The sequence below is a fragment of the Paramormyrops kingsleyae genome, chromosome 24 (assembly GCF_048594095.1).
Source record: "Paramormyrops kingsleyae isolate MSU_618 chromosome 24, PKINGS_0.4, whole genome shotgun sequence".
NCBI classification, from domain to species: domain Eukaryota; kingdom Metazoa; phylum Chordata; class Actinopteri; order Osteoglossiformes; family Mormyridae; genus Paramormyrops; species Paramormyrops kingsleyae.
Window position 1 is genome coordinate 17,841,823 of NC_132820.1, and position 25,913 is coordinate 17,867,735.

General features: G+C 47.9%; 1 protein-coding gene across 2 annotated transcripts in view; it reads right to left on the minus strand.

Moving 5' to 3' along the window:
- Positions 1-25,913, minus strand: part of LOC111856902 (protein Shroom4) — a 35,888-nt gene that overhangs the window by 9,295 nt on the left and 680 nt on the right. The window contains exons 2-3 of one of the 2 annotated variants that reach the window (XM_072706674.1): positions 12,903-13,054; positions 585-722 (exon numbers count right to left, since the gene is read on the minus strand). In XM_072706674.1, the coding sequence (XP_072562775.1) occupies positions 585-722; positions 12,903-13,054 (290 nt within the window). Of the gene's footprint in view, positions 1-584; positions 723-1,679; positions 2,116-12,902; positions 13,055-25,913 lie in introns of those variants that run through there. The other variant, XM_072706675.1, reaches the window with a different exon arrangement.

A 25,913-nucleotide genomic window follows, 5' to 3' on the forward strand; every position in this document is an offset into this window, starting at 1 on the left:
ATTTATGCATATGTGCACACGCACGCACACACGCATGCAGACATATGCGCACACGCACGCACACACACAGACATATGCACACACGCCACAATATATTACATTTATTATTGCCAAATTAATTCAAACTTAAAAGCCCTAAGCATTCATTCTAGATGTTACCGATCTCACAAATCATCAGTGTTCCTGCACACTGTGCCGCTCGATCCTTACTTCAGCACACACAGCTCAGATCAATGTGGGCATTATTACGAGCGGACGGCTCCGGAGCCGCCGCGGCCGATCGCGCAGTTAGCGTGCGGCATCTCATTAATCGGGGAACTTCCTGTTTCAGTGCCGACGTCCGACCTCAGACGGACCGCGAGGCCGCCACTGCACGGAGACGCCATAACCATTAGCCCATGCTTACATTACTGGAAGAAACGTCGAGATAATCTTATCAGTGCATGCAGCCTAATGGAACCTGAACACGGTCTCTGCTCGGGATTTTTAGTTTCCCTAAACGATGTTAACGAGAAACCGGAGTGGGTTTTTCTGACAGCCGTGACCTGGAGCCCAGCGGTATGCGGGCTGGAGCCGGGTGTCACCTGCTCTCTCCTGCCGGGGGCCACGGAACGCCGAAGGGCCCAGAGTGCAGCTGCATGGCGGGGGGGCCGTCAGCGCCGGGTGGCTCGGACAGCTTGGCCAGATGCCAGGAATGCGGCCGGATCACAGGGACGCTGCGCCTGGGGGGGGGGGGGGGGGGTACGCACAAAGATACGTAAACAGGGGGCCGATTTCCCGCACACAGGGCCACGGAGCCCCGTCCAGCACACGGGCCGTGATCTTGAAACAGAACCGCTCTGAATGTGACTCATCACTGTGCCGAGGACCTCTGTGCGGCCCGCAGGGCGAATAAACCAGCACCGATCCACATCTGACGGCAGCGGTGTGGCCCTGACCACCCCCACCCATGATCAGCCGCTCCCCTCTGATCAGACAGCTGTACAAACACTCAGCTATAGCCAATGTCAACTCGAGAGGCCAAAAGAAAGCTCTCGCAGTCAACCGCTGTCTTCAACTGAGGGGAGGCTTTCGGGTGTCCCAGACCGGGGGAGGGAGATGAGACTCCCAGACATCCAGAAGATACTGTCCCACTGCCAGAAGATCAGCGTGATGGACAAGCCCATTCCAGGGACTCATCAATCATTATCAAGTGCTGCACCGTTAACAGGAAGGAAAGGCAATTAAACCCAATAGCCAGAAATAACCAAAATTACAGCAATGAAAGCATTAAGCAGTCATGCAGTAATTCTGCCCTAATTAGTGTTTACTATAGAGATTTCATAAAAATACATATATCAGTACAGCATGTACATCATAACCCATAAAAATGCCTACTGATGTTCAAAATGAACTGAATTCATAGTTTACACAGGCTGAGGAAATGTCAAAAGCCGTAAGGACATTGACAATGTTAATTCAGAAAACTCCCTATCGGATATGTCCTTAAAACACTCATTACGGACAGTCACTGTGACACACACACAGAACTGACACAGATTGAAAACCAATAAAAACACTTATAAAGAAAGAGTTTGCATGAGAGCCGCACGCAGCGTGTCCTGACACCCGGCAGGAGGTCGATAATTCCCAGGATCCCCGGCTCCTACCAGCACGTCACCCTCACTTTCTGTACTTACTGTGCTCCAGCAGTGAATCGACATCCAGCAGAGGCCACCAGACGTGAGGGGAGAGTGTCTGCGAGACACCCGAGCCGGCAAACCGAGAGAGAGAGAGAGGGGCATCGGCGCGCTGGGGCTGGCAGAAGCAGCCGCCGGCAGCCGGTCACATGCTGCGGACGAAACTTGCCCAGAAGCTCTGAGTCAACTTCATACGCTCCACCGGACAAAACCAAACAAAGTGAGTGACAAAGTCCCCCTTTGTACGTTACGGAGGAGGGGGGGGGGGGCAAAAATTCAGGAAATGGAGGAAGAGAGAGGGAGGGAGAAGGTTCCTTACATCATCAGCGGGGGCTGATTTCGCTATGCCACCCCCCCACGAAGGGGCGGGTGGACAGTATGCCAAGGCCCCCAGCCCTCCGCACTCCGGGCTTACAGCGGCACCGAGGCCCCCGGCCCTCCAACCTCACAGTGGCCCCGAGGCCCCCAGCTCTCCACACTCCGGGCTTACAGCGGCCCTAAGGACCCCGGCCCTCCACACTCCCGGCTTACAGCGGCTCCGAGGCCCCCGGCCCTCCGGGCTTACAGTGGCCCCCAGGCCCCCGGCCCTCCAACCTCACAGTGGCCCCGAGGCCCCCAGCCCTCCGGGCTTACAGTGGCCCCAAGGCCCCCGGCCCTCCGCACTCTGGGCTTACAGCGGCTCCGAGGCCCCCGGCCCTCCGGGCTTACAGCGGCCCCCAGGCCCCCGGCCCTCCAACCTCACAGTGGCCCCGAGGCCCCCAGCTCTCCACACTCCGGGCTTACAGCGGCCCTAAGGACCCCGGCCCTCCACACTCCCGGCTTACAGCGGCTCCGAGGCCCCCGGCCCTCCGGGCTTACAGTGGCCCCAAGGCCCCCGGCCCTCCGCACTCCGGGCTTACAGCGGCTCCGAGGCCCCCGGCCCTCCGGGCTTACAGTGGCCCCCAGGCCCCCGGCCCTCCACACTCCCGGCTTACAGTGGCCCCCAGGCCCCCGGCCCTCCAACCTCACAGTGACCCGAGGTCCCCAGCCCTCCGGGCTTACAGTGGCCCTGAGGCCCCCGCCCCTCCGTGCTCCGGGTTTACTGCGGCCCTGAGACCCTCGGCCCTCCACGCTCACAGCGGCCCTGGGGACCATGCTCCAAGACCTCCATGAGCACGACCACGGCCCCCAGCCAAGCTCCCCCAGTCAGGAAGCCCAGCGGGAGCGGAGAGGAAGCCATATCCGGGAAGGTGACAGAGAGGCTCCGGGGGTGGGGGGTGGGTCACTCTGTATTGTCTGAGAAATGCGGCGGCACTTCCTGTCTCTCGGAAAAGAGCCCAAAATGCCGACCAGTGGCTAGGACTGGAACGCATTTGGGGAAGAATATTTATTTTCCTTTTTCTCCCCCCAAGAGGACAATCTAGATTAATCTGAAAAAGGCCACTCAACTACACTTATAAACAAGTGAGTTAAAAAAAAAACAAAAAAAACATTACAGTTAATCAATGGCGATGAACAAGATGAGAACAAGAGAACAAAATGAACAAAGTGAAATGAAAAAGCTTCCAGGTCTTTCTTTTGGCTGAACAGTGTGAGGAACACACTCTGCTGTGTAGCATTTATACTGCCTGATTACGCCTGAACACAGTGTGAGGAACACACTCTGTTCTGTAACATTTATACTACCCGATTACGCCTGAACACAGTGTGAGGAACACACTCTGTTCTGTAACATTTATACTACCCGATTACGCCTGAACACAGTGTGAGGAACACACTCTGTTCTGTAACATTTATACTACCCGATTACGCCTGAACACAGTGTGAGGAACACACTCTGTTCTGTAACATTTATACTACCCGATTACGCCTGAACACAGTGTGAGGAACACACTCTGTTCTGTAACATTTATACTACCCGATTACGCCTGAACACAGTGTGAGGAACACACTCTGCTGTGTAGCATTTATACTACCCGATTACGCCTGAACACAGTGTGAGGAACACACTCTGCTGTGTAGCATTTATACTACCCCCATTACGCCTGAACACACTCTGTTCTGTAACATTTATACTACACTATATGAAGGCAACTCTCTCCCAAAGCCTTACACACAAACAGGTTGCACTGATATATCCCGATACAGCTTGCGGAATGCGCTGGGTCTCTCACGCCTCACTCCCAGCGTCACTGCTTTTGTTAGCTGGACATGTAGAGGAAACCAAGCCTGGTTTGCTTTTGGAAAGTCAGAAACCGCCTTTAATCTGAACACCCACAGGAATGACACACCCAAAGGCCATAAAGAAATCTGCCACAGACGACACACTCATAAATGTAAGAGTTCTGGCAAGGTTCTCTTTCTCTGGTGAGTTTGGTTCTGATTACTGGTGGCTGACCCAGGCACTGTTCAGAAGAGACACAGGATGGAGGAAAGTCTGGCCCAGACAGAACATACAACAAAAAGTACAAGTCAAGACAACGTGGACCAAACAGATGTTTATTAGCAGGGTGATTCTGAATGAGGTCTGGCATTTCATCCTTATATTAGCAAGAGTTTAGGCAACTTAAACCTCTGGATTTACTGGTGGGGCTTTGATATGGAGAGGAAAGCTCGCTGGATCGAGTAGGGGAAATCCATGCGTGCAAATGCTCCCCAACGTGGGATTTACAGATTTACTAGTCCGTCCCAGAATCCACCTGAGTGTCCCGCCTTCCCATCTGCAGCGTTGGGCGCGTGACTCGCCGCCACATCCCAGCCATTCAGTCAGACAGGCCCAGGCCATTAAAGGGCCGGTACAGGACGGGTGGGTAGCGGGACGACTTCCACAGAACAGGCCGGCGATTTAGGCAGTAGGATCCGAAAAGTCCTTTCTCTGCCTAAATCACAGACAGAGAGAAGCTGGCGTGAGAAGATTCCCCGTAAAGAGAGACAGAGAAATGCCGTTAAGATAGCGGGACCTCAGCCGCTGGCACGGAAATCCCCCAAATCGAGGATTACCCAAATAAGGAAGAATAAAAAGCAGCCTTCCTCAAAATGTGACACCCCCATGAATCCCATTCACAGATTACAGCAATAACGGTGGCGTCCTGTGTTCGGATCGGTCGCCCTGGTGATGACACGTTATGTCTTCCATCCGATTGTTTTCCACTGATCCATCTGAGAGTTACTCTTACATTTAAGATTAAGATTACCTTTGTTGATCCCAGGGGGAAATTCTGGATCTTGGGGGTATTATAAATATACATATGTGACATACACAGCACATTCTTACACACTTCTTTAGCTTTGGCATTTCCCATGGTACCCTGACAGAATATTGCAAAAGTCTGAGGTCAGAGGGCAGGCTCAGCCATTTTTCAGGGCCCAACAGCCATTTAATCACTCTGACAGCAAGGGGATTCAACCCAGCAACCTTCCGGACACAACCCCAACACAGAGCCCCACAGCGCCCCCATAATAATCTTCTACATCCTAATACTACTATGATTTATCCTCCTGGTCCTACGGCTAATAAATAAATAAGCATTTCAAACGAATAAATAAACAGTGCTGCCAACACGAGCTAAGCTTCCCGTGAGCGCCGGAGCCACAGTGATTAAAAGCGGATGCCGTGCATCTCAGCGCGCAGACAGACCCGCTGAAAGGGGATCAAAGCATGCCAGGAATGCGGCAGACAAACACGGATCTGAAGGACCCGCGTGTAGGTGGCCCAGTCACTCAGGGGCGGCTCGCGGCGCCCGGACCCAGGCGGCCCGGCATCCCAGCGCCAGCACCGCCGGCGGCTTTATTAAAACACGCGGGGAAACGCAGCCGTGGCTTAGTGTCACGGCTAATTGGAAACAGGAGGGCTAGCCCCCACCCCCCCAGACCCCCTACGGAAAGGCCCGGTCTCAGCTTTGATGACTCTGCATATCGCAATAACTGCAGACCCCATACAAACAGCTTCGGGCTGCGAGGTGGGGGTTCGTGTGTGAGAGAGCATCTGCGTGTGTCTGTGCATGCGCGTGTGTGTCTGCATATGTGTGTGTATGCACGTGAGCGTCTGCATGTGAGTGTGTGCACAACAGTGTGTCTGCTCGTGTACATCTGTGTGAGTGCGCATGTATGCATGCACGTGTCTGCATGTGTTTGTGTATACATGCGTGTGTCTGCGTGTGGGCATGTGTGCGTTGGAGACCACAAGTGTTTGCACGTGTGTCTGTGTGTCTATCTATACATGCATGTGTCTGCATGTGTGTGTGCCTGTGTATGCGTACTTACATGCGTGCATATCTGTCTGTGTATGTGTGTCTGTGTGTATGCGCATGTGTGTCTGTGTATGCATATGTGTGTGTATGCATATGTGTCTTTGTGTGCCTGTGTATGCGCATGTGTGTCTGTGTGTGCACGTGTATGCGCATGTGTGTCTGCGTGTGCGCATGTGTGTCTTTGTAAATGGTTATTCTTGGAAGGAAAACAGGAAGATTCTAAGAACTAAAAGGCCTCAGAATGTGAGGGATGCTCATTGTTTCGCTCAGAATGGGGGAGCTTTTGTTCAGATGTTTATGGCATGGCTGAGGAAGATCTCAGGAGGCCAGGAGGGAACATGCACCTCACATTTGGGAATTAAAAAAGACACGCACACACACATGTACAGCCGCGCGTGCGCACGCACACACATAAACACACTTGCACGCACACACACATTCCCCCCCCCCCAAGCTCCTATTACCCATCATAACATCCTTAAATGCACCATGCTTTTGTTTAATCTTTAACAAGCAGTTGATGGGTTTACGGTTAACCAGACCGGCCACGTTGGGGTTTACCCGGAAACCCCCCTCCCCCGGCCCCCATTGTTAGCGCCGTCACAGGGAAAACGTGATGGGGGGGTCGGGGGTCTCCCTGTGTGAGTCTCTGCAGCAGGACGAGCCGACTGAGCCGGTAGAGGATCTCGTACTAATTGCTGCCTGTCAATGTGCAGAAATAAAAGAACGGAGTCAAGAACGGAATATGGAATCAGCCATACAGTGAAGAAAAAACATTACAGTTACTAGCTGTCTACAGCAAAGATAACGTTTGAAACACCTGTATATTTCAATTACAATTTAGAGGCAGTTTGGCAATCAAACAGGACTTCTGCGAAGAAGTTCATTTGTTAGAGAGAAGCAAAGGTGGATAGTTCAGCTCCATAAAGTACAACTCCAGCCCAGGATTTTGTTTCAACCAACCAGTTGAGTATTCTGTGACTGAGACTTTATGCTCAACTGGTTGGTTAAAACAAAATCTTGGTCTGGATTTTTACTTTCTGCACCTGAACTACCCACCTCCTGGCTAGAAGGTCCATCCATCCATCCATCCATCCATCCATCCATCACTAGCCGATACAGGCCCAGAGCCTATCTAAAGGAGCCAGAGGCACAAAGTATAGATACATCTAGGGTAGGATGCAGGTCCTTTGCAGGGCAGACAGACAACAAGCTCGACGACATCCTGCTCTGATGAGAATGAGATGCGGGAGACTTCGTGCAATTCTGGCGAATATACTTCAGATTGTTTCAGTTTGCAGAATTAAGGCAATATGAGCAGTAGCTTGGGCCGCACGCCATTCCTCCTGTTCGGGGGCTGGGACCTCCGAGAATCCTCTGCTGAGAGGTGGGGAGCTGAAATCCCAGCGGAGCGCAACATATCTGCATTTCCACTGGGACAATCCACAAATGGACACGGTCGGTTTATCCCTAACCATGACTCATCCCCTGTCCTCTCCCTCACGGCAAAATTTCCTCTCTCATAGGACACCCATTCTTGAAAAGATGCAAATCCTGACACCCCAAAGTCCAATTTGTTTGACTAGCACACACAGACACACATGCGCATACACAGAGATACATGTGCATACACAGACACACATGCGCATACACAGACACACATGCGCATACACAGAGATACATGCGCATACACAGGCACACATGCGCATACACAGAGACACGTGTGCATACACAGGCACACATGCGCATACACAGGCACACATGTGCATACACAGGCACACATGTGCATACACAGGCACACATGCGCATACACAGAGATACATGTGCATACACAGACACACATGCGCATACACAGAGATACATGTGCATACACAGACACACATGTGCATACACAGAGACACATGCACATATACAGTTTAACTAGACTCGGGCGTGGTGCACATCTAGCGTGATCGCTAACTGTGCCTGAGTACGGAACACAGACATGACGTCAATGATGTGACTGACACTCGCATGCACACATGTACACTATACATGTGCTGGATCAGGATTGAATGGAGCAGGTAAACTGTAATATTAGTGATATTATCTGATATCGTTTTATTATCGATTATATTCTTTAGTTGTTGCTAATGACTGCTGTAATACCAGACTTTCCCCTCTGAGGATCAATAAAGCATTATATCATATATATCGTATAAAGTCACTTTTATATTTTAATTAAGTATTATACAGACGCTCCTCTATTTACGACTGAGATATGTTCCGAACGGCCGTTCGTAACTTGAAATGTTCGTAAGTCATTATTCAACATCATTTTAAGGGTATACGCAAGTACAAAGAACTAGGATGCTGGGAGTACGTACATTACGCTGCTCTGTGGTGGGAGTAGGGGCCAGAAGTCGTACTACCCGGAATTGGCGCCCAGAACAAAAATAAATGATGCTGCGGACAGAAAATGGGAGCCCAAGGAACACAATTTGGACTTACAGTCCTCTCCATTCAAAGTTCGTAAGTAGAGGAGTGTCTGTATATAGTAATTATAACAACTATTGATTCTTCTTCTTCTATTATTATTATTATTATACTTCTAGTGTAGTAGCATTCTCGTGCATGTCAGGCAGCGACAGTTATGTGAAGAAGGCAAATGACTGCTGCATACTATAAGTGGGCTGTATGTCACTGTGCCCAAAACGACTCCAAATAAGCCATAAAATAAGCATATCAATCATAAATTCCTTTCAGATGTGCGATTTCCTTACTATGTTTACTGCAACACAAAAAGTTGCACGGTGATGACAAAAGCGTGCTCAGGCCAGGACTGTGAAGTGCAACGTGAGTGCATGCCAGCGGGGGAGTGGGGAGTGGGGAGGGGGGCAAACGTGTTTGTGCTCGGTACAAGGCACGGGGACAAGTGTGAGTACAGCTGTACTCTGCTAATTAGGCTGCGGTCTGTCCCTGTAAAAGTGGCACTTGTGAGCTCCCACCCACGTGTGAAAGAGCCACACTGATCCTATCATGTGATCCCATCACGTGACCTCCCGGCCTTCACGTGCGCTGACATCACCGGGCACGCTTCGGCCGAAGGCAGCTCTGTGCAAAAAAACAAAACCGCCCACCCAACGTTTCTCACACTCAGGAAACCAAAATGTCTGCTTCAGCAGAAACGGGTTGTTGACACCCTCTTGTGGCAAGCGACCTCCACCAAAGAGATGAAACGTCACTCCAAACATCTGTGCAGCTCCCACAGAAACCACAGTAACCGTTGGCGCATTGCCATGCAGGGTTTATGTCAGACTCAGAGGAAGATGTCAGACAGAATGATGAAGATGAAGGGTAAGAGATCAAAAGAACCTCCAGCTTTCACCTTTTTTGTGTCCGTCCGTCCCCCGCCCAGAGGTCGAGGTGACTCAGGCATGGCAGAATTGGCCCCGCCCACACACCACGTGTCACCAACCCAAGAGGTGCAGCCCTGACCTGGCACCATCCCCCAGCACAGAGGAGATACACCAGCAGGATTACCTTAACAAAACCCAGCCTTTTACTGGGAGAGAAGACTTTTAGACTAGGGAAATATCTACTGGCGCTGTGGATGGGGCGTAGCAGCCAATGACCCTGGAGGAGAAGCTTGGGTGCACATCAAAAGCAGAAGTATGTAAATGATACACGTGCCACCGTACAATGAGTCAGAAAATACAATAATGATACTCTTTAGTTATATAGTACTTTTCATACATGGAGTGCAGCTCAAAGTGCTTCACATATCAGATTACAACGAAACCAAAAACAGAGAAGCAACTAACATACAGGTCAATGAAATTATAGAAGGATGGAATAAGTAAATAGAAATGCATAAAAGGTTATTACAATAAAACTGGGAATAACTAATATGTTTTATTGATATAGCAACAAAACAATGACATAAAAAGTAATAAATAGCATAGGTAGTAAAAGAATGTAAATAAACATGGGGGGGGAATATAGTAAAACAAAATGAAGTAAAACAAAATACTATAAACTGGTGAAAATGCCAATCTAAAAAGATGCATTTTCAATGGCATTTTAAGAGTGTTAAGCGACTCAGCTTCTCGGATGTCTTCTGGCAGTGTGTTCCACAGTTTTGGAGCATAATAGCTAAAAGCTGCTTCACCACTATATTTATGTTCCATCTCTGGAATATACAGAGGTCTAGGATCTAGTAGGAGTATAAAAGGTCAGTCTGTAATGTATGAAGGTGCTGGTGCATTTACTGCTTCATAACTAAGTCAAAACTGCTGACGAGGCTGCTGATTAGGGCTAGGCAATTAGTCGCATTTTAATTTGTTACGATTTTGATTGAACGATTATCAAAACAAAATAATCAAGATCAGTGATGCTCATGCTTTGCCTTGTGTTTTAAATCCAGAGCAGCCTTTTCCAGGTCCTCTTTGTTTCTCAGTTGAATTATGCTTAGCAGCTGGTAGATTTATTTCATTATAAACACTACCAGTCAAAAGATTGGACACGCCAAGCCACCTACAAAGGAGAGTGATAGTGTCGCATCACATGACTTGACCACCTGACCTAAACACAACAGAAATAGTTTTAGAGGAGTTTGACCAGAGAGTGAAGGAAAAGCGGCCAATGAGAGCTCAGCGTTTGTGGGCGCTCCTTCAGGGCAGCTGGAAAAGCATCCTAGGAGGCCACCTCATGAAAATGGCGTAGAGGAGACTGTAGGGTTGGTCAGTCCCTGGAGGAATTGGGGTTAAGGGCCTTGATCAAGGGCCCAATGGTGGGATCACTTGGCCAACCCAGGGATTTGATCGCCGACCTTCTGAGTTCCAACCCACAGAGCTGCCACCCACAACAAATTAATTTTTTCATACAATACATTTTTTGGGCAGTGCACAATTTAGTTATTCTATAGATTTGATGTCTTTATAATTATTTTAAAATGTAGAGAAAAGTACAAATAAGCATTTCTATGGGAATTGTATAATAAATGTTTACTTACTTACCCCTTAGCCTAACATGGATAGTCAAGAAACTCAGAAACCTGATGGTTCGTGACAGCGTCCTGATTAGCTGCTGATGGTTTCGCTTCATCACCAGCCCCCTCCCCAGTGAAGCTCACGGCGGCAATGTAACGATCAGGTCAAACCCGGTCTTTAGTCTGAATGCTATTCTCAGGATCCACACTCGAGACATGACTGCTCCTGAAGAACACAGGAGCGCATCCGCTATCTTGGGTACGAAAAGTGAAAAAACATCTGTCCATCTTCATATCCCATTCAGGGTCATGGGGGGGGGGGGGGGGGGGCTCGAACCTATCCTGGGCAGGAAATGGCACAAGGCAGTATGCTTTTGAAACTGAACCTGTAGCACCCATGGAGCTGGGCGTTAAGGGCTTTGCTCAAGGGCCCACAGACATTACTGTTCTGCTGAGGCTGGGTCTCGAACCAGCAACCTTCCGATCACAGACACAGAGGCTTTAGCAGACTGAGCCACACGCTGCCCCCTCAGTAACAGGCGAGTAAGTCAAAGCAGGAGCCTCACTGTGCTGCATGCAGCCTCCGGCTGCCAAGCCACAGCTTAGGAAGCTCGGTCTGAATAATCACAGAGTGTCTTCATAATGGCATCTCTGAAAGGCCACCAAAAACGAGAGGAATTTGTCTCCCCCGGTTTGTTTTTTTCAGCTGAAAACCACTTTTCCTGTGGTGAGCCACCCTAAGAGGTGTTCGGAGAGACAGCAACAATGCCCAGCTAGCATTTGCCATGTTCCCCAGATTCGCACAGTCAGAAAGCAGGATGGCTCTGGAAACGGGGAGGCCGGTGCCAGGGATGAAGGCCGCACCGTGCAGGCATCACAAGACAAAAGACACAGAGCAACACTGTCCAGAAACTCTGAGGTGGACAACTGGAGTCCAGCACGTATTTGCTGCCATGCGGCAGTTCCAACATTGACCACAGTGTGGCGCTAGAGAGCACCGAGGGGAGGGGTCCCAGCCCAGCTTAGCTCTTCGGTCATAGCACAAAAATACATTAAGTGCCACAAATTAACGGGATGAAGAATTACTTGTGTTAGTTGTGTTTTAATGGCCGTCTACCACCTCTGTCAGCATTTCACACCAGACTTTTAGACCCAAAAACAGGCTCATAAAACGGGCTTCACTTCACAACATTCTTGGTGCCCACACATTTGAGGAGTCTCAAGTGGCGGCTTGTTTTAGACAGACACGCAGCCGGAGCGGACTTCACTTCGAATCATTTTTATTTTAAATACACTATCTAATACACTAGTTAGTGAACTGGTATTTCAGCCCTTCGGAATATTGAATGAAATTTAAGAGACAGTTTATCTTTCCTGTACTTTCATAAAGCAGGTAGGTTACACATTGGACTGTAATCATCAGACAATACCTTTCACGTTAGCTTGTTTTATATATGTATTAATATACCAAACATATTTGGTGCAGTATTGTGCAGGAGAAACTGCCATATCAGTAACTGTTGATCAGAACTGTCAATTGCATACGTTTAACCAGCTTGAAGCATTATGACAGAGAAAAAATAATTTGTTTCTTTTGAACCCTGTACAGTAGTGTTTCCCAATCCAGTCCTCGGGGATCGCCGGACTGTCCGTTTTGGCTCCCTCCCAGCTCTCAGCCAATCAGGAACACCGAATACCTGGTACAGGTGCGCTGGGAGGTGAGAGGAAGCAGAAACGTGGACTGTCCAGGGATCCCCGAGGACTGGGTTGGGAAACACTGGTATAGAGTTATCAAGCTATGAATGATGACGTGCACTTATACTGAATCTAAGTTAGAGAGACATGTTTAGTAAGGGCTCAGATTGCTGCTGTAATGCAATGGGCTTCTCTGTTGCTTAGAAGAGTTCGTAAGGTTCTATGCGTGTGCTTATTCCAACGAGATCAGAAACGCAGTCCAGCGATCTTACTCTCCTCTAATGTAACAACAAGAAGCTGACAGATGGACATAGAGCAGCGAGGACCCACCTGCGCACGATCATCCTGAGCGTCCGGTACGAGCTCTTGATGAGGATGAGGGCCTCCTGCCGTGAGCCATACAGAGCGGAGCCGTTAATGTTGACCAGCTCATCTCCCACCCGAAGCTTCTTGCACTGGGCTGCCTTCCCATCCTCTTCAATCTGGTTGGGGGGGGGCAAGAGGCAGATCTTGAACAAAAACCTCTTATTCAACGTCCTCCACGCGGCAGAACCAGATAAATGACCACATTGTAAGGAGGGGGGGGGGTGTCGGGGGGCTGAAGGATAGAGAAATGGAGACAGTGACCCGCCCCCTATTTCGCAATTCCTTATATGAAGGTAAACAATGTCACCCCCCCCCCCCATCAACACAGAGCCAATGAATGATCACAATGGTTCCATCCCGCCATCTCTTCTGACACATGCTATCGCATTTTAGAGGAGCAGGCTAAGGGGGAAGCCGTCATGAAGATGGTTAAAATAGGGTTAGAAGAGGGTTAAAATACCGTCAGTCAGCATGCCACCATGGCAGGCCCCCATGCTGCGCTCCTACTTCCCTGTCGCTTAACGGCCGGCTCTCAAAGTCCCTTCATACCGCCATTCACGGGAATAGCCTCTGGCTAACATCAGGTCCCCCTCATCAAATACCGATTCCAAATCTCGACTGAAAACCCAGACCGGCTTTCACTCCAGATTGACAGTATCTTAATTGTTTATTGTTTTTGTTTCTCCTTTCATGCTTTGATGGAGGTTTCGTTTCATCTGGCAACATTATTCTGCAGCTTTGTCTATGTTTGAACTGTTTATTGTTTGCAGATATTGTACAGGCGGCACTTTGGTAAAGTTTGGTTGTTTTCAAATGTTCCTTATAAATAAAAATGCACTTACTTGCTACAGCACCGGTCAGAAGTCTGGACACATCTACCCATAGAAAGGTTTATCTGTAGTATTCTCTACATTTCAGAATAATTATAAAGACATCAAAATTATAAAATAACATGCATGTAATTATGCACTAACCCAAAAAGTTATTAATTTGTTGGGGGAGGGAGGGGGGTGCTGGTTCAGTTATTATACAAAAGTATGGACACAACACCTGTAGAAAGGTTCATCTATACCAATCACTACATTTTAGAATAAAGACATCAGACTTACATGGAATTACACACTGACCAAAAAAATTATTTGTTGGGGGGTGGGCAGCTCTGTGGGTTGGGACTCAGAAGGTTGCCAGTTCAAATCCCTGGGACAGCAAAGTGATCCCACCATTGGGGCCTTGAGCGAGGCCCTTAACCCCAATTCCTCCAGGGACTGCCTGACCCTACAGTCTCCTCTACGCCAGTTTCATGAGGTGGCCTCCTAGGATGCTTTTCCAGCTTCCCTGAATGAGGTCCCACAAATGCTGAGCTCTCATTGGCCGCTTTCCCTTCACTCTCTGCCCAAACTCCTCCCAAACCATCTCTACTGTGTTTAGGTCAGGTGACCAGGGCATGTGATGAGACACTATCGCTCTCCTTCATAGGCACCTTGGTGTGTCCAATCTCTTGGCTGGTACTGTATATGGCAACCTTTGCCGTCCCTTTACAATGATGAGAATATTCATGAAGATGGAAATGGTAAGGATGGTGTTGATAATACTTTGAAGTATTAATTTGTGTTGCTACCTGCCTGACTCACTGTTGGCTCTTTTACTAAACACAGATTTCTTCACATAGCCATTACAGAAAAGATGTGATGTAGTCACTCCAATCCTGAATGAGGGTTAGGTTTACCCAGGTCTCCATCAGTGGTGAGCAGAAACTCCTAACAAAGCATATCCCCAGTCCAGCACATTCCCTAGTGCAAGGTCTAGTACCAGCACAGGTATGGAGAGACCAAGATCACCAGAGGTGTTAACAGCGGCGAAAGCGAACAAAATCAGGGGCTGGTTTGACCTGCAGGCCGCAGACAGGCAGGCGAGTATCTGCACCACCATCACCAGAGGTGAAAGGTCAGTCTACCCCAGCGGCACAGAAAAGCCTTTCTTCAGTCTACAGCAAACATCTAAGACTTCCTGCCAACTGAGATGGTAGGGGTGAGGTATTGGAATTTCTTTCTGCTTTCTTTCTTGGAGGACACAGACCTCATTTTACTCACTCAGAACAGCCTAAGGTGGGACATCACAGCACCACAGCAAAGGAGAACACAGAGCAGGGACTGGGGTCTAACCAGGCCATGCTCCAAAACACTTCACAATCGGGGCATCGGATACGGCAACTTTACATCATGTCTTTTTATGTCATGCAGCAGTGCGTCAAAGTCTTAGGCATTCAAAGAAATCGAATGATCTTCATATTGGGGTAGAACTGTAATAATATCCATCAAAACATGCCAACTTAGTCATTTCTAAACCTCTCCTAAAGTCACCCCAGTATTTGCAGCAACCATCCAACACACCCATGTGTTTTTTGACTTATCCACTGGCAAACCTTATATGGCCAATCAATGCCCCAATTACTTTTTTTTTTTTTACTAATTTAATGAATTAATTTAGTAAGCTGGTGGACATGTGGAATGGCTGAGGAGAGGTTTGGGAACTGCAGCGGTGCTCGTCTAGCCATCCAGCATGATGTCAGTAACCTTTTGGAGAACAGGAAGAAAAATCCCTGTTAGCTTTTATTGCATTAGCATTAGAACATAGACAAATTAAGTTAATGTTGTGTTTATTTTGTTCTGGGCAATTATACATTTACTATCCAGGTAAACAGCTTTAAACCAGTGGTGGCCAATCTTATCCAGAGTGGGTCGGTGTGTATGCGGGTTTTCGCTGCAACTCCCTACTTAGATTAGTAATTAGAGGACTGATTGGCTGAAGATTCCTCACACCTGGGTTTGAACAGTTGTCCTGAAGTTTATCCCAAAAACCTGCATACACACCAGCTCTTTGCAGATCGATTGCCTACCCCTGCTTTAAACATTTGACTCAATAAAAACGCTTTTTGTTCAATCCAACAGTCTCAGAATACTATTACTATTATGTTTTCTCACATCACCCTAGCTAAACTAAACGGTTTATCCGCTTTTTACGGAGATTCTCCTGCCTTATGCTTTGAAACATACATGCAGACACGCACAGTGGAACCTTTCACCAGCTCTCAGGCTGCAGGTTTGCGCCGTCAGCCGCTAGCAGCCAGCCTCTCTGTCCCTCTGGACACTGACCAAGTCTGGCCAGCGCCAGCAGATACAACACAAACCCCGTCCAAATGCAAATAGCAAGGGCTTCAATCTGTAAGAGACACCAGAGTGTGAAAAGCTGACCCATCGACGGCGAAATGGTTAACGGCTCTGGTGTCCTTCAAGAGGAAGTTGAAGGGGTCAAATTCCAGCACCTCATATATGTCATACGCCAGTACGAACATAATGATTTAATTGTGTTTGAAATATGGAATTTTAATATCATTATTTCAGAATGAGTTATTCGGTAACATAAAGATAAGTTTTCTTTTCACTCTTTTCACAGTCTGGCAGAAAGGATTTTTAGGCCAGGGAAATCTCATTGAAAATGTCAAAACACCCGAGGAACACATGACGATCAGAGGCAACAAAGCAGCGCTGGACTGAAATAAAGCAGAATTACATTTCATGCTTTGCGTGGGAACATTTTCGGGCCTTACTCTGTGATTTTAAGCGGCACTTTGAATTGTTATCGGCATCGCAGGCAGGGACCAGCAACACGTTTTCTAGAGGTGGGACAGAAATATTCAACATCAGACTCTGGACATTAAATTGTACTTCCTGTTGACCCAATTATTTGATTTCTGCTTCCATTCCAGATTATAAACCAAACAGGAAACTATTTTTAAACCTCTGAAATGACCCCGAACTGATTCCGCAAAAGCAAAGGTTCGGACTCTTTACTCCTCAGACCCCATCAAACCGAGAACTCGGATCATTATCCAAGAACAATAAAACAGACAGGACATCCTAATTCGGCATGGACGGGCCCAGTCGCTGCTGGAATACGTTAAAAGCTCAGAATTCATGTAGGAATGTTTTAAGTTACTAACTTTATGGTCTGTTCCCGTAATACGTGGAATGTGGCAACATCGTTTCCACACGTACATTTAACTGGTGACTAAACCCCTTGGGAAAATGTGAGCGTCTAGACCGAGAGGGCTGCCTCTTTTAAAACACCTCCCTTTTTGGAGGGGGTGGGTGAAGCACCGTACCAGCGCACCAGCTGCACGTCTGAACAAAACCGTATTGACATTCTTGGTGGGAGAACGAAAGTATACACTAAGCAGACTGCCCAAGAGGCATCACGTCAAGCTGCCATCATACCTCAATCTCTCCCCCAGGAGATTGTAATAACTCCAGAGGCCGTGATGTAATGGGGAGCGATTATCGCTCATTTGGACAATTAACTTGTTTATCCGAAGAAGGCAGTCTGACACAAAATGGCCGCCTGACAAGGCTTTGCCACCAGCCCTCGGAGCAGCGGGGGTCCTGGTGGGACATTCTGAGCGTCCGGCCCGCTCCGCTCCCATCTGCTTTCATGCTGACCCGGCCAGAGGTACAGAGGGAGTCGGGAATCGACCCAGAAGCCTCATCACTGCCGGCACCACACAGTGGGAACCTTGTGCAGGGTTCTCATGTCATATACATGATATACACATATACACATATACATATGTACATACATACACACACATACATGTCCCCAAAAGGGCTAATCTGATGGAATAATCTGTCAAAAATACACGTGAAAAGTTTATATAGTATTTGTGATAAAAATAACATAATAATAAGCTTTTACCTTCCTACTTTTCCTTGACATCGGAATAAAACACATTTACTTTTGTGCCCTATAATGCACAAAATGGTTTGAGATGTGATGCCATAATAATGTCAAAAGTGTAACATTTAGCCAGCCCCCACCCCCAGCACCAAAAGGCGCTGCGTGTGTTACAGGCAGTCAGGGACCTGTGCCCAGTTGGGAAATGTATGCGTGTGAAGGTGGGGGTGGAGGGGACATTGGTGGGGGGGGGGCTTGCAGATCATCTTGTCCCCAGGCAGGAGAAAGGCACACAGCAGGCCTGTATATAATACAGACCCATTATGCACTAATTACCAGCTCATACTCCGCTCTCCACATCACGCTTTCGGGCCGCACATGGTCGTTTGCGTTGTAGCTTGCGTTCATACTACATTTGGCTGTGGATGCGGACAGCTGTGGCCGGTGTATGCATGCAGCTATGACATTCCACCAGACCAGCAGAGGGCAGAGGTATTGCAAACAAACACAAATACAAGCAGTGGATTGGTAAACTTTATAAACAGTCTTAAAGTTAGTAGTCAAGGCTGAGGGCAGTATTACGGTAATTAGGCAACCCACAGTATTCTGAAATTATTACGACAAAATTAGCCAGGACTCTAACGCCCTGATCCACTCTGCGAATTTAATGGCCAAAATTTGATATTGCCGAAATAGTGCAGCTTTTTAAAATACCGTATGACTCGGTATAATATCTGGACAATATGAAAATTAGGCTTGCGGGTACCTCCAACCCTTCTCATACAGCTGCTCACCATTACTACAGCAACAACTGTTCTTCCTCTACTCTTTCATCATTGACTGCTGATCTGTGAAAGTCCACGCTGCCACCTACTGGAGACACCTAGTCAATTACCTTGCATATGCGTGGTCGATGCGCACAGATGCGCAAAGTTTACGCTATACATAGAAATCAGGGTTACAAGCACACTGACCGCAGCTGTCCACAACCAACCCCTGATGACGAAATTTACGCCACGTCCCCTCAATCGCAACTGAAAGCTCACGCAGAAAAGTGGTTTGGTATGAATTGGCTTTAAAGAAGTACTTGAACACTGTTTTCCCATAATGCAATGCTCCTTCATCCTCATAACAATGCCTGGAAAATATTGGCAGGCGGGAATAACACTGTCACATCCCAGTCTTGGCAAAGGGGGTGTAGTTTTATTGTAAATCATTTTTTGTCTGTGTTGCTGTTCTTACGGGTCTCTCTAGGGGGCAGAATGATTAATGGATTGATGATGACAGAGGGCACTGTAAGACCCGGAACCTGGGTGTAAAAGCTTACCTGATGGGTTCTCCTCCTCCCTCGGTGGGCTGTGCTGTTTCAGTTAATATCGTATGGATTTGTGCAACATGGTTTTGCCCAACAAGAGCCATTATTAAAGTGCTTAAAGAAAATGTTTGTCTTATTTAGCAGTAAAACGGTACAATATATATCAGTCCAGTAGATTATTTTCCACAATCTTAGTACTTCTGAAGGTTTGGTGATATCTGTTATATTTACTGGTTTTTCAAGGAAGGTAGGTTTGATGGCCAGGCAGCCTGCAATTAACCTAAAAAAACGAACTAATTACATCTGCAACGGTTTAGCGTTAAGAGTCATTAAAGGTGACGAGGGAGGGGGCAGGCGGGGCCTGACTGCGAGCCAGAAGCTGGCGCCCATACAGAGCCGCCTCCCACATGCACACAGACGTGCGTCTGTGCCGATTCCCCGTGGGCAGGCCGGCACTCCAGCGGTCAGCTCCCGGCGTGTTTTTCCATGGGTGTCGGCCACTGCGACAGCCAGCTAAGGCTGCATCACACTCACACAGCATTGCGTTTGTTAGAAACCTCCCAATCGATCGGGAGCCCTAAAGACATACACACTGCTGAGGCATTCTGAAGGACACAGTCAAGCTTGCATCCCATCTAGGATGTAGGCCAACCCCTACCCTATGCTATTCTACGCTTGTGCCGTGACTTTGATCTAGTTAAGTGGTTAGAAGTTGGATGGATAGATGGAAATTTAACACTCTGTGGTGTCAATTGAGCACTGTAAGAGTGTGCAAAGATTAACACTGTAAAACAACACTCACTGCACTCTGTCAAGTGTTAAATGTGAATATTTAATGATATGTTGGTATCACAGCAAGTCACATGGTGTCAGCTGTGATGATCAAGCCATCAGACAGTGTATTGTACTTAAACTGGAATAAATCCCTAAGGCAGAGATAATTACACAGGGAAGCCACAAGGGGGCGAGTACTACAGCCTGATGGCCCATGACCGCAACCGCCATTGTGACCGCGACCATGATAATCGAACAGTCGATTTCTGTCCCAGACCCACAATCACCCCAGCAGGTTAACAGGATATGGTGGACGGATCAATAAATGCCACACCACGAAAATTTACAGGAATAGTAGAACGGATTAGGCATGGGGTTGGGTGGGGGTGCACTCCCACCGGAGCGAGGGTTTTGGGATTCCCGAGTGCATCGCGGGACTTGGAGAGCAGTAAACAGACGGTGAGCAGAGAGACCGCACACGCTGAGAGAGGAGGGGGCAGTCCATGGGGGGGTGACTCCAGATACCTGCTTGTCCCCCCCCGCAGACCACCCAGGGCTGGCAAAAAGTAGGCAACGTAAACACTGCATAAATGTCACAATGTGACTGACTCGAATTTCACACAGAGCGCCGGAAAAAAAACAGCCTAGGACATAGATTGAACGTTTAGTCGTTTCCGATTATTGTTAAGTTTAATATTCCCGTTGTTGGTAAGCCAGCTGAAATGTATAACATGTTTCTCTGAATCATATGCATGCGGTTTTCATTGCGGCATCCCAATGCATGGCGGCGGACCTCGATCTCCACGCTGGATGTCAGCATGGTCTCTATCTCTGCATGTTTTTCAGCCGCTTACATGGACTTCCTGAACGCCGATTCCACTCACACGCCGTGTCCTCAGACCTCGCATTCATCCCCAGTAATCAGGCGGTCGTCGGGTCAGAGCAGCAAAACTGCTGAACAACCATTTCTTGAAATGCTGTTGTCTGCAGCACCCCCCCCCCCCCAAAAGGGCCCGACCGCAGTACCGCAGTCTCGTTCTGTTCCATTCTGCACTCCGTTTTCCCCCCGTTTTCCCCCCGTTTAACAGCTACAGAGACTTGGAGGACGAGCGCGGCCCTTTCTGCGGCCGGACGAACTTTAATGAAGATGCCGTCTCCAGACGGCTCTTGTCACCCCCAGTGGACACACAGGCCCCCGTAACGCCGCCCCCAACAAAGGACAGGGGGGGCAGAGACAACCCCCGTCCCTCCCCCGAAACCAGCCTGCTGAGACCTTGTTTTAACCCTTAACATTCCAATCCAGAATGCACCCTCCCTCCCCCGGCCACCCCACTGACAGCCAAAAGCAGGGATCTCAAGGTCCTTCCGACACGACTTATACATTTTAAATAAACTCACACAAAACAAAGTGTAACTTCAAATGAGCGAAACCGACCACTTCTGGCAGCATAAGGAGAAGCGGAGAGGCAGAATGGGCCCCTTTTCGGCAGCCTGCGGCAGGGCGGCCCCCAAGCTGCCTGCGCTGAGGCGGACCGGGGCTCAGCTTTTGGACGGCAGCGAGGATATCCAGCAGGGGGCTGGGTTTGGCCGTCCAGGAATCTGGACACGATTCGCTGTCAAAGTGGGTGAGAAAATCGCAGCCAACTTGTAAGCGACTTGAGGATAAAGTTGAGGGGCGGAGCCACAGTGAGCCACAGGCTTCTGATTGGATGGCAGGTCTTGTGTGACCCACTACTGGCCTCGATACTGTGGGTCTTCCCCCCCAATTTCACGTCCACGACGCCAAAGAGTAACCGTCCAAACAACTGAGACATCTAAGCTGAATGAAATGACTCTACCTAAAAAAAAAAAAAACACCCACACTGCTTTGAACAGTAAGGTTTTGTTTTAGTGTTTTTTAAAACAACACAGATGGAATTTACATTTGGGGAAAAGTGATTCTTTTTCTCTCCCCCACATTCCGCGATTTGTTTGCCTCCCTCTGGTCTGCGCTGACTAATCCTGTTTGCACAGACGTCTCTGCGTATTACCTTGACCGTTCACGAGTTCGCTTATGTCACTGTGCTCCCAGTAAGAAATGCGGCGACGTACCAGTATGTAATCCTCACCGATGAAAATGGCACGGTCCATTTCGAAAGGGACACTAAAGGAAATATGTGTATGTGCTTAACAACGTTAAACATGTGTGTTTTACATATCCTGCCTGCCATTTTTGGACCGGCTCACCTAAGAGAAGCCATTGAACCTCGTCCAAGGTATGTAAAGAATTAGGGCAGGGACACATCAGCCACTTATTCATTCAGGATTCGACTCTGAAAATGGCAAGTTGGAAAAATAAAGGTCTGCAGGACAGACTGGGGACTATAGTTAATTTTTTTGTTTCAATTTTTATAAATTGTATAAAGATGACAAAAAACATTTTTTCTTTTCAAAACAAAGTCATACTAGTTTATTAAACATCAGTGGTGTTTGGAAGAATCTCAGTTACGCAGGAAGAATTCGGTCTTTGAACAATTGACCTCATTCCACACGTCCATGATCTCCCCTAATGACCCAGAATCTGCACTTTCATTCATTCATTCAGGGTAATTCAAAATACTGTTGATATTCTAAATATACCATCAGGTTATTAACACGTCGCTCTCAGGCTGACTATAACAATACCAGGTAATCTGACTGGCTTTTACGACGATAGTAAAACAGGCCATTTACCCTCAGAGGATGGGGCAGATGCCTCGGGGCTGAAGTGGCCTCGCAAAGCATATAAATAAGATAAATCAGCGCATGTGAAGCACAGTGAGAGCAGGGGGCAGGGCCTGATGAGGCTACCGGCCGTGGCTATCTTTAACGGCACGCTGCTAAAGCATTCACACGCTAACGAGCGTGAAACGACCTCGCCCTTGGCGAAAACGCTTGCCGGGTGGGGAATCGCTCCGGCGACCTCCCTCCAAGGTCGGTTTCCAGGGTGACGCGTCTAACAGACGAGCACGAATGCCGGCCGGCTAAACCGCTTTAGGGAGCGCCTTTGACCTGATGGGGCGCCTGGACCCGAAGTCCTCTCAGTGCCTCGCAGACCCACACCACGTCCGACTCTGTCGGCATTTGGTTAAAATGTCTGGCACGAGATTCCGAGACGGCCGGTCACATGCTGAGAAGTAGCCAATGACAGCTCTGCCAGGTCCTCCGGCACAACCCAGCCAAGACATTGAGGCCGGCGAGCTTTCCGTCATGGACCAGCTGCTGGACACCTCCACCCACAGGGGCCGCCCAATCCCAGAATTCAAATCATAGTGTTAGCAGAGTGATGTCACCATTGGATCCTTGAGTTAGACCCTTAATGCCCAACTGCTCCAAGAGCTGTCTGACTTTGCTTTGTAAACCGTATGTAGCTGTAGATAAAAGCGGCAGCCAAATTAATGTACCTCTGAACGATTCTTTGCTCTTTTGTGTCGTGATCTAGAGGCAGGGAACAGAGTGTGATGGATATCCAGCACTTATCGAAGCAAGGTGAAAACTTTCATTGAAGTGATATAACGTGACAGATAAAGAGTGACCTGTGGGCCTCTCATTCAGGCCATACTCAGCTACCTCGAAGGGGGCCTGCTACTGCTCCTCCCAGCCACCAGGGGGCAACACCCACTCCTTCCTGTTCGGGCCACCGTTTGGTCTTCCCAGAGTGATGCCCGACCACACATACAGCCACATGGATGTGTGGCACCCCATGAAAGCCACAGCGTCCCCTGGCAGTGGGGAGGGGAGGTCACTTCTGATGTCATTGAAAAGTCACCGGTCACTGCACACCCCCACAGGCGTGTGGCTGCCTCTTAAGATTCCCGAGATAAGAAATGTGCTTTCTCTAAAACATTAACTTCCCCTGAATAAACACTGGCTTAAATTTAGGGAGAGTTTCGGATACCCGAGAGGATTTGACATCCCGCTGTACCACAATTTACTGGAGTGAGACTGAACCTGAGAAGCATAATTACTAAAACCAACAACCAGTTGATGACGACATAAATAACCTGAACGGAGGGAAAACACCATGCAATAGAATGTTGGGGCTGTTGGGGAAGGGCACTCTTAGAATTTAAACCAGGCATTTCCTTTGACAGCCACCACCTAAGGAGATATAAGAGGGTTAGGGAAGACTCCCCTTTACAGCAATGTTTCTGAAACTGGTCCTCGGAAGCTGGGAGGCAGCGTGGAGTATCTGGGGAAGTGTCTGAGAAACGCTACTCTTGGGCGTTACATGACACAAAAATATATGTTCCCATACCAAAGATGCCACTCATTCACATAAAAGTTAACATCCAGGGTCCACGGCACAGAATTTTCAGAATTTTAATAGGAAAACTTTCTGTATGAAAGCCAGCAGGACTGAGAAACATATACAGTTATCTGGTCAAACCTGCACAAGCCGGCATGCTTTTCCAGTGCTGTGTGGCGGGGGATCCAGTTGGTCGGCTATGTCCCGAGGGAGTCCATACAGCAAATGATCTTAATGCTAAGCGGATTCGTAAGTTCTGATCCCAGCCGAGCTGCTCACTGGTCTATAGCAGTGTTTCCCAGTCCGGTTCTTGGGGACCCACAGACAGTCCATGTTTTTACTCCCTCCGAGCTCCCTGCCAGATATCCCATTGGGAGGGAGGAAAAAGTGGACAGAATGTGAATCCCTGAGGACTGGACTGGGAAACACTGCTCTATAGGAATGGTAGAGCTGATCTGTCGAGTCTAACCCTCGCCTTTTGCTCATCTAGTTGTACATAGACTGCACTTAGTTTTACTGCTTACACAGAAGTACAAGTGAGGATAGCTTCATCTGTGAAACTACAAGCAACTTGCATCAGTTCAGAATTTTTGTAATTAAATTCAAATAACCAATATAAATGTGACAAGAGATGAACAAAAACGCTGCCCATTACATTAGGGCGAAAGGGTGAAAGTTATTTGAATCAGACAAGACCCGACCAAACCACGGGACTCTGGGGGGGGAGGGAGTCGGCACGCGTTTCCGGTCCCATACTCTGTAATTTCGAAAAGTGGGTCCCATACCTTGACATCGGTCCATTCAAAGACACACGTGGTGACCAGGGGACTGTTATTCCCCCGAGCTGCTAAGTAATAAGGAACTTAACCATAACTCACTGCCTATTTTCAAGCACTGGATGCAAGACTAATATTTGCCCTATCAAATCAAATATTATCTTTGAATGCGACTGTCAAACCATTATTTAGAATACTAGTGGTACCTGTATACAAACACCACTGATTGAGCATTCCTCTTGCATATATATACTTCACTACAATTCAGGCTACCATTTCATCACTTCCTTTAAGCAGTTCCAGATTAATGTGTAATACCAAACATCATGCCACACAGAACAAGGAACAAACAGATCAATAAGAACTTCTTTTTAAATTCAGCTTCAAAAAACTGAACATCTTTTGCCAAATCGTTGTCAAAACACCATGTGAAGAGCGAATACGCCTTTTGTGGAGAAATCTTATGGCTCAACACATTTAATGCCGGCTCACTTCATTACAGTTCTAAGGGTTAACCATTCACGTTGCCTGATGCATAAGAAAAGATCATATATTGGAACCAAAATTCAGGAAAGTCTTATCACACAGGGCAACCTCCAATCTGTTATGGGCTTCTTTGAACAATCTCAGGGAAAAAGGGTAAAAATGTGTACCTTTGCTTGTACCCTTGTAATTGTACCTTTTAAAGTACAGAAATTGATTCTGAGGAACATCCCAAAGGTACAAACAGCATTAACGTACCATAAATGGTACAGAAATGTTCCTCAGAGTCCATTTCTGTACCTTAAAAGGCACATTTACCTACAGCTAATGGTACAATTTGCAGACCCTTGAGGGTACAGTCAGTGCCGGTGACAAGCAAAGGTACATTTTTTACCCTTTTTTCAGAGGGAAATCGATGGCTAGAAACCCGAAAAACTTTTTGGGTAATTATACATTTTGGGGAAAATTTAGTTTAAGTAGTTACAGCGCTACCAAGTCCGTGGAAGGAGCATAAGAATCGATTACTAATTATCTTAAAGATTGTTAATGGTGCATGTTTTAGCACCGCTACGGACTCTGAAGTGGAAAGCGTGAGACGGTATTTCAAGAACTGAGCTATTATAGGGGTCATT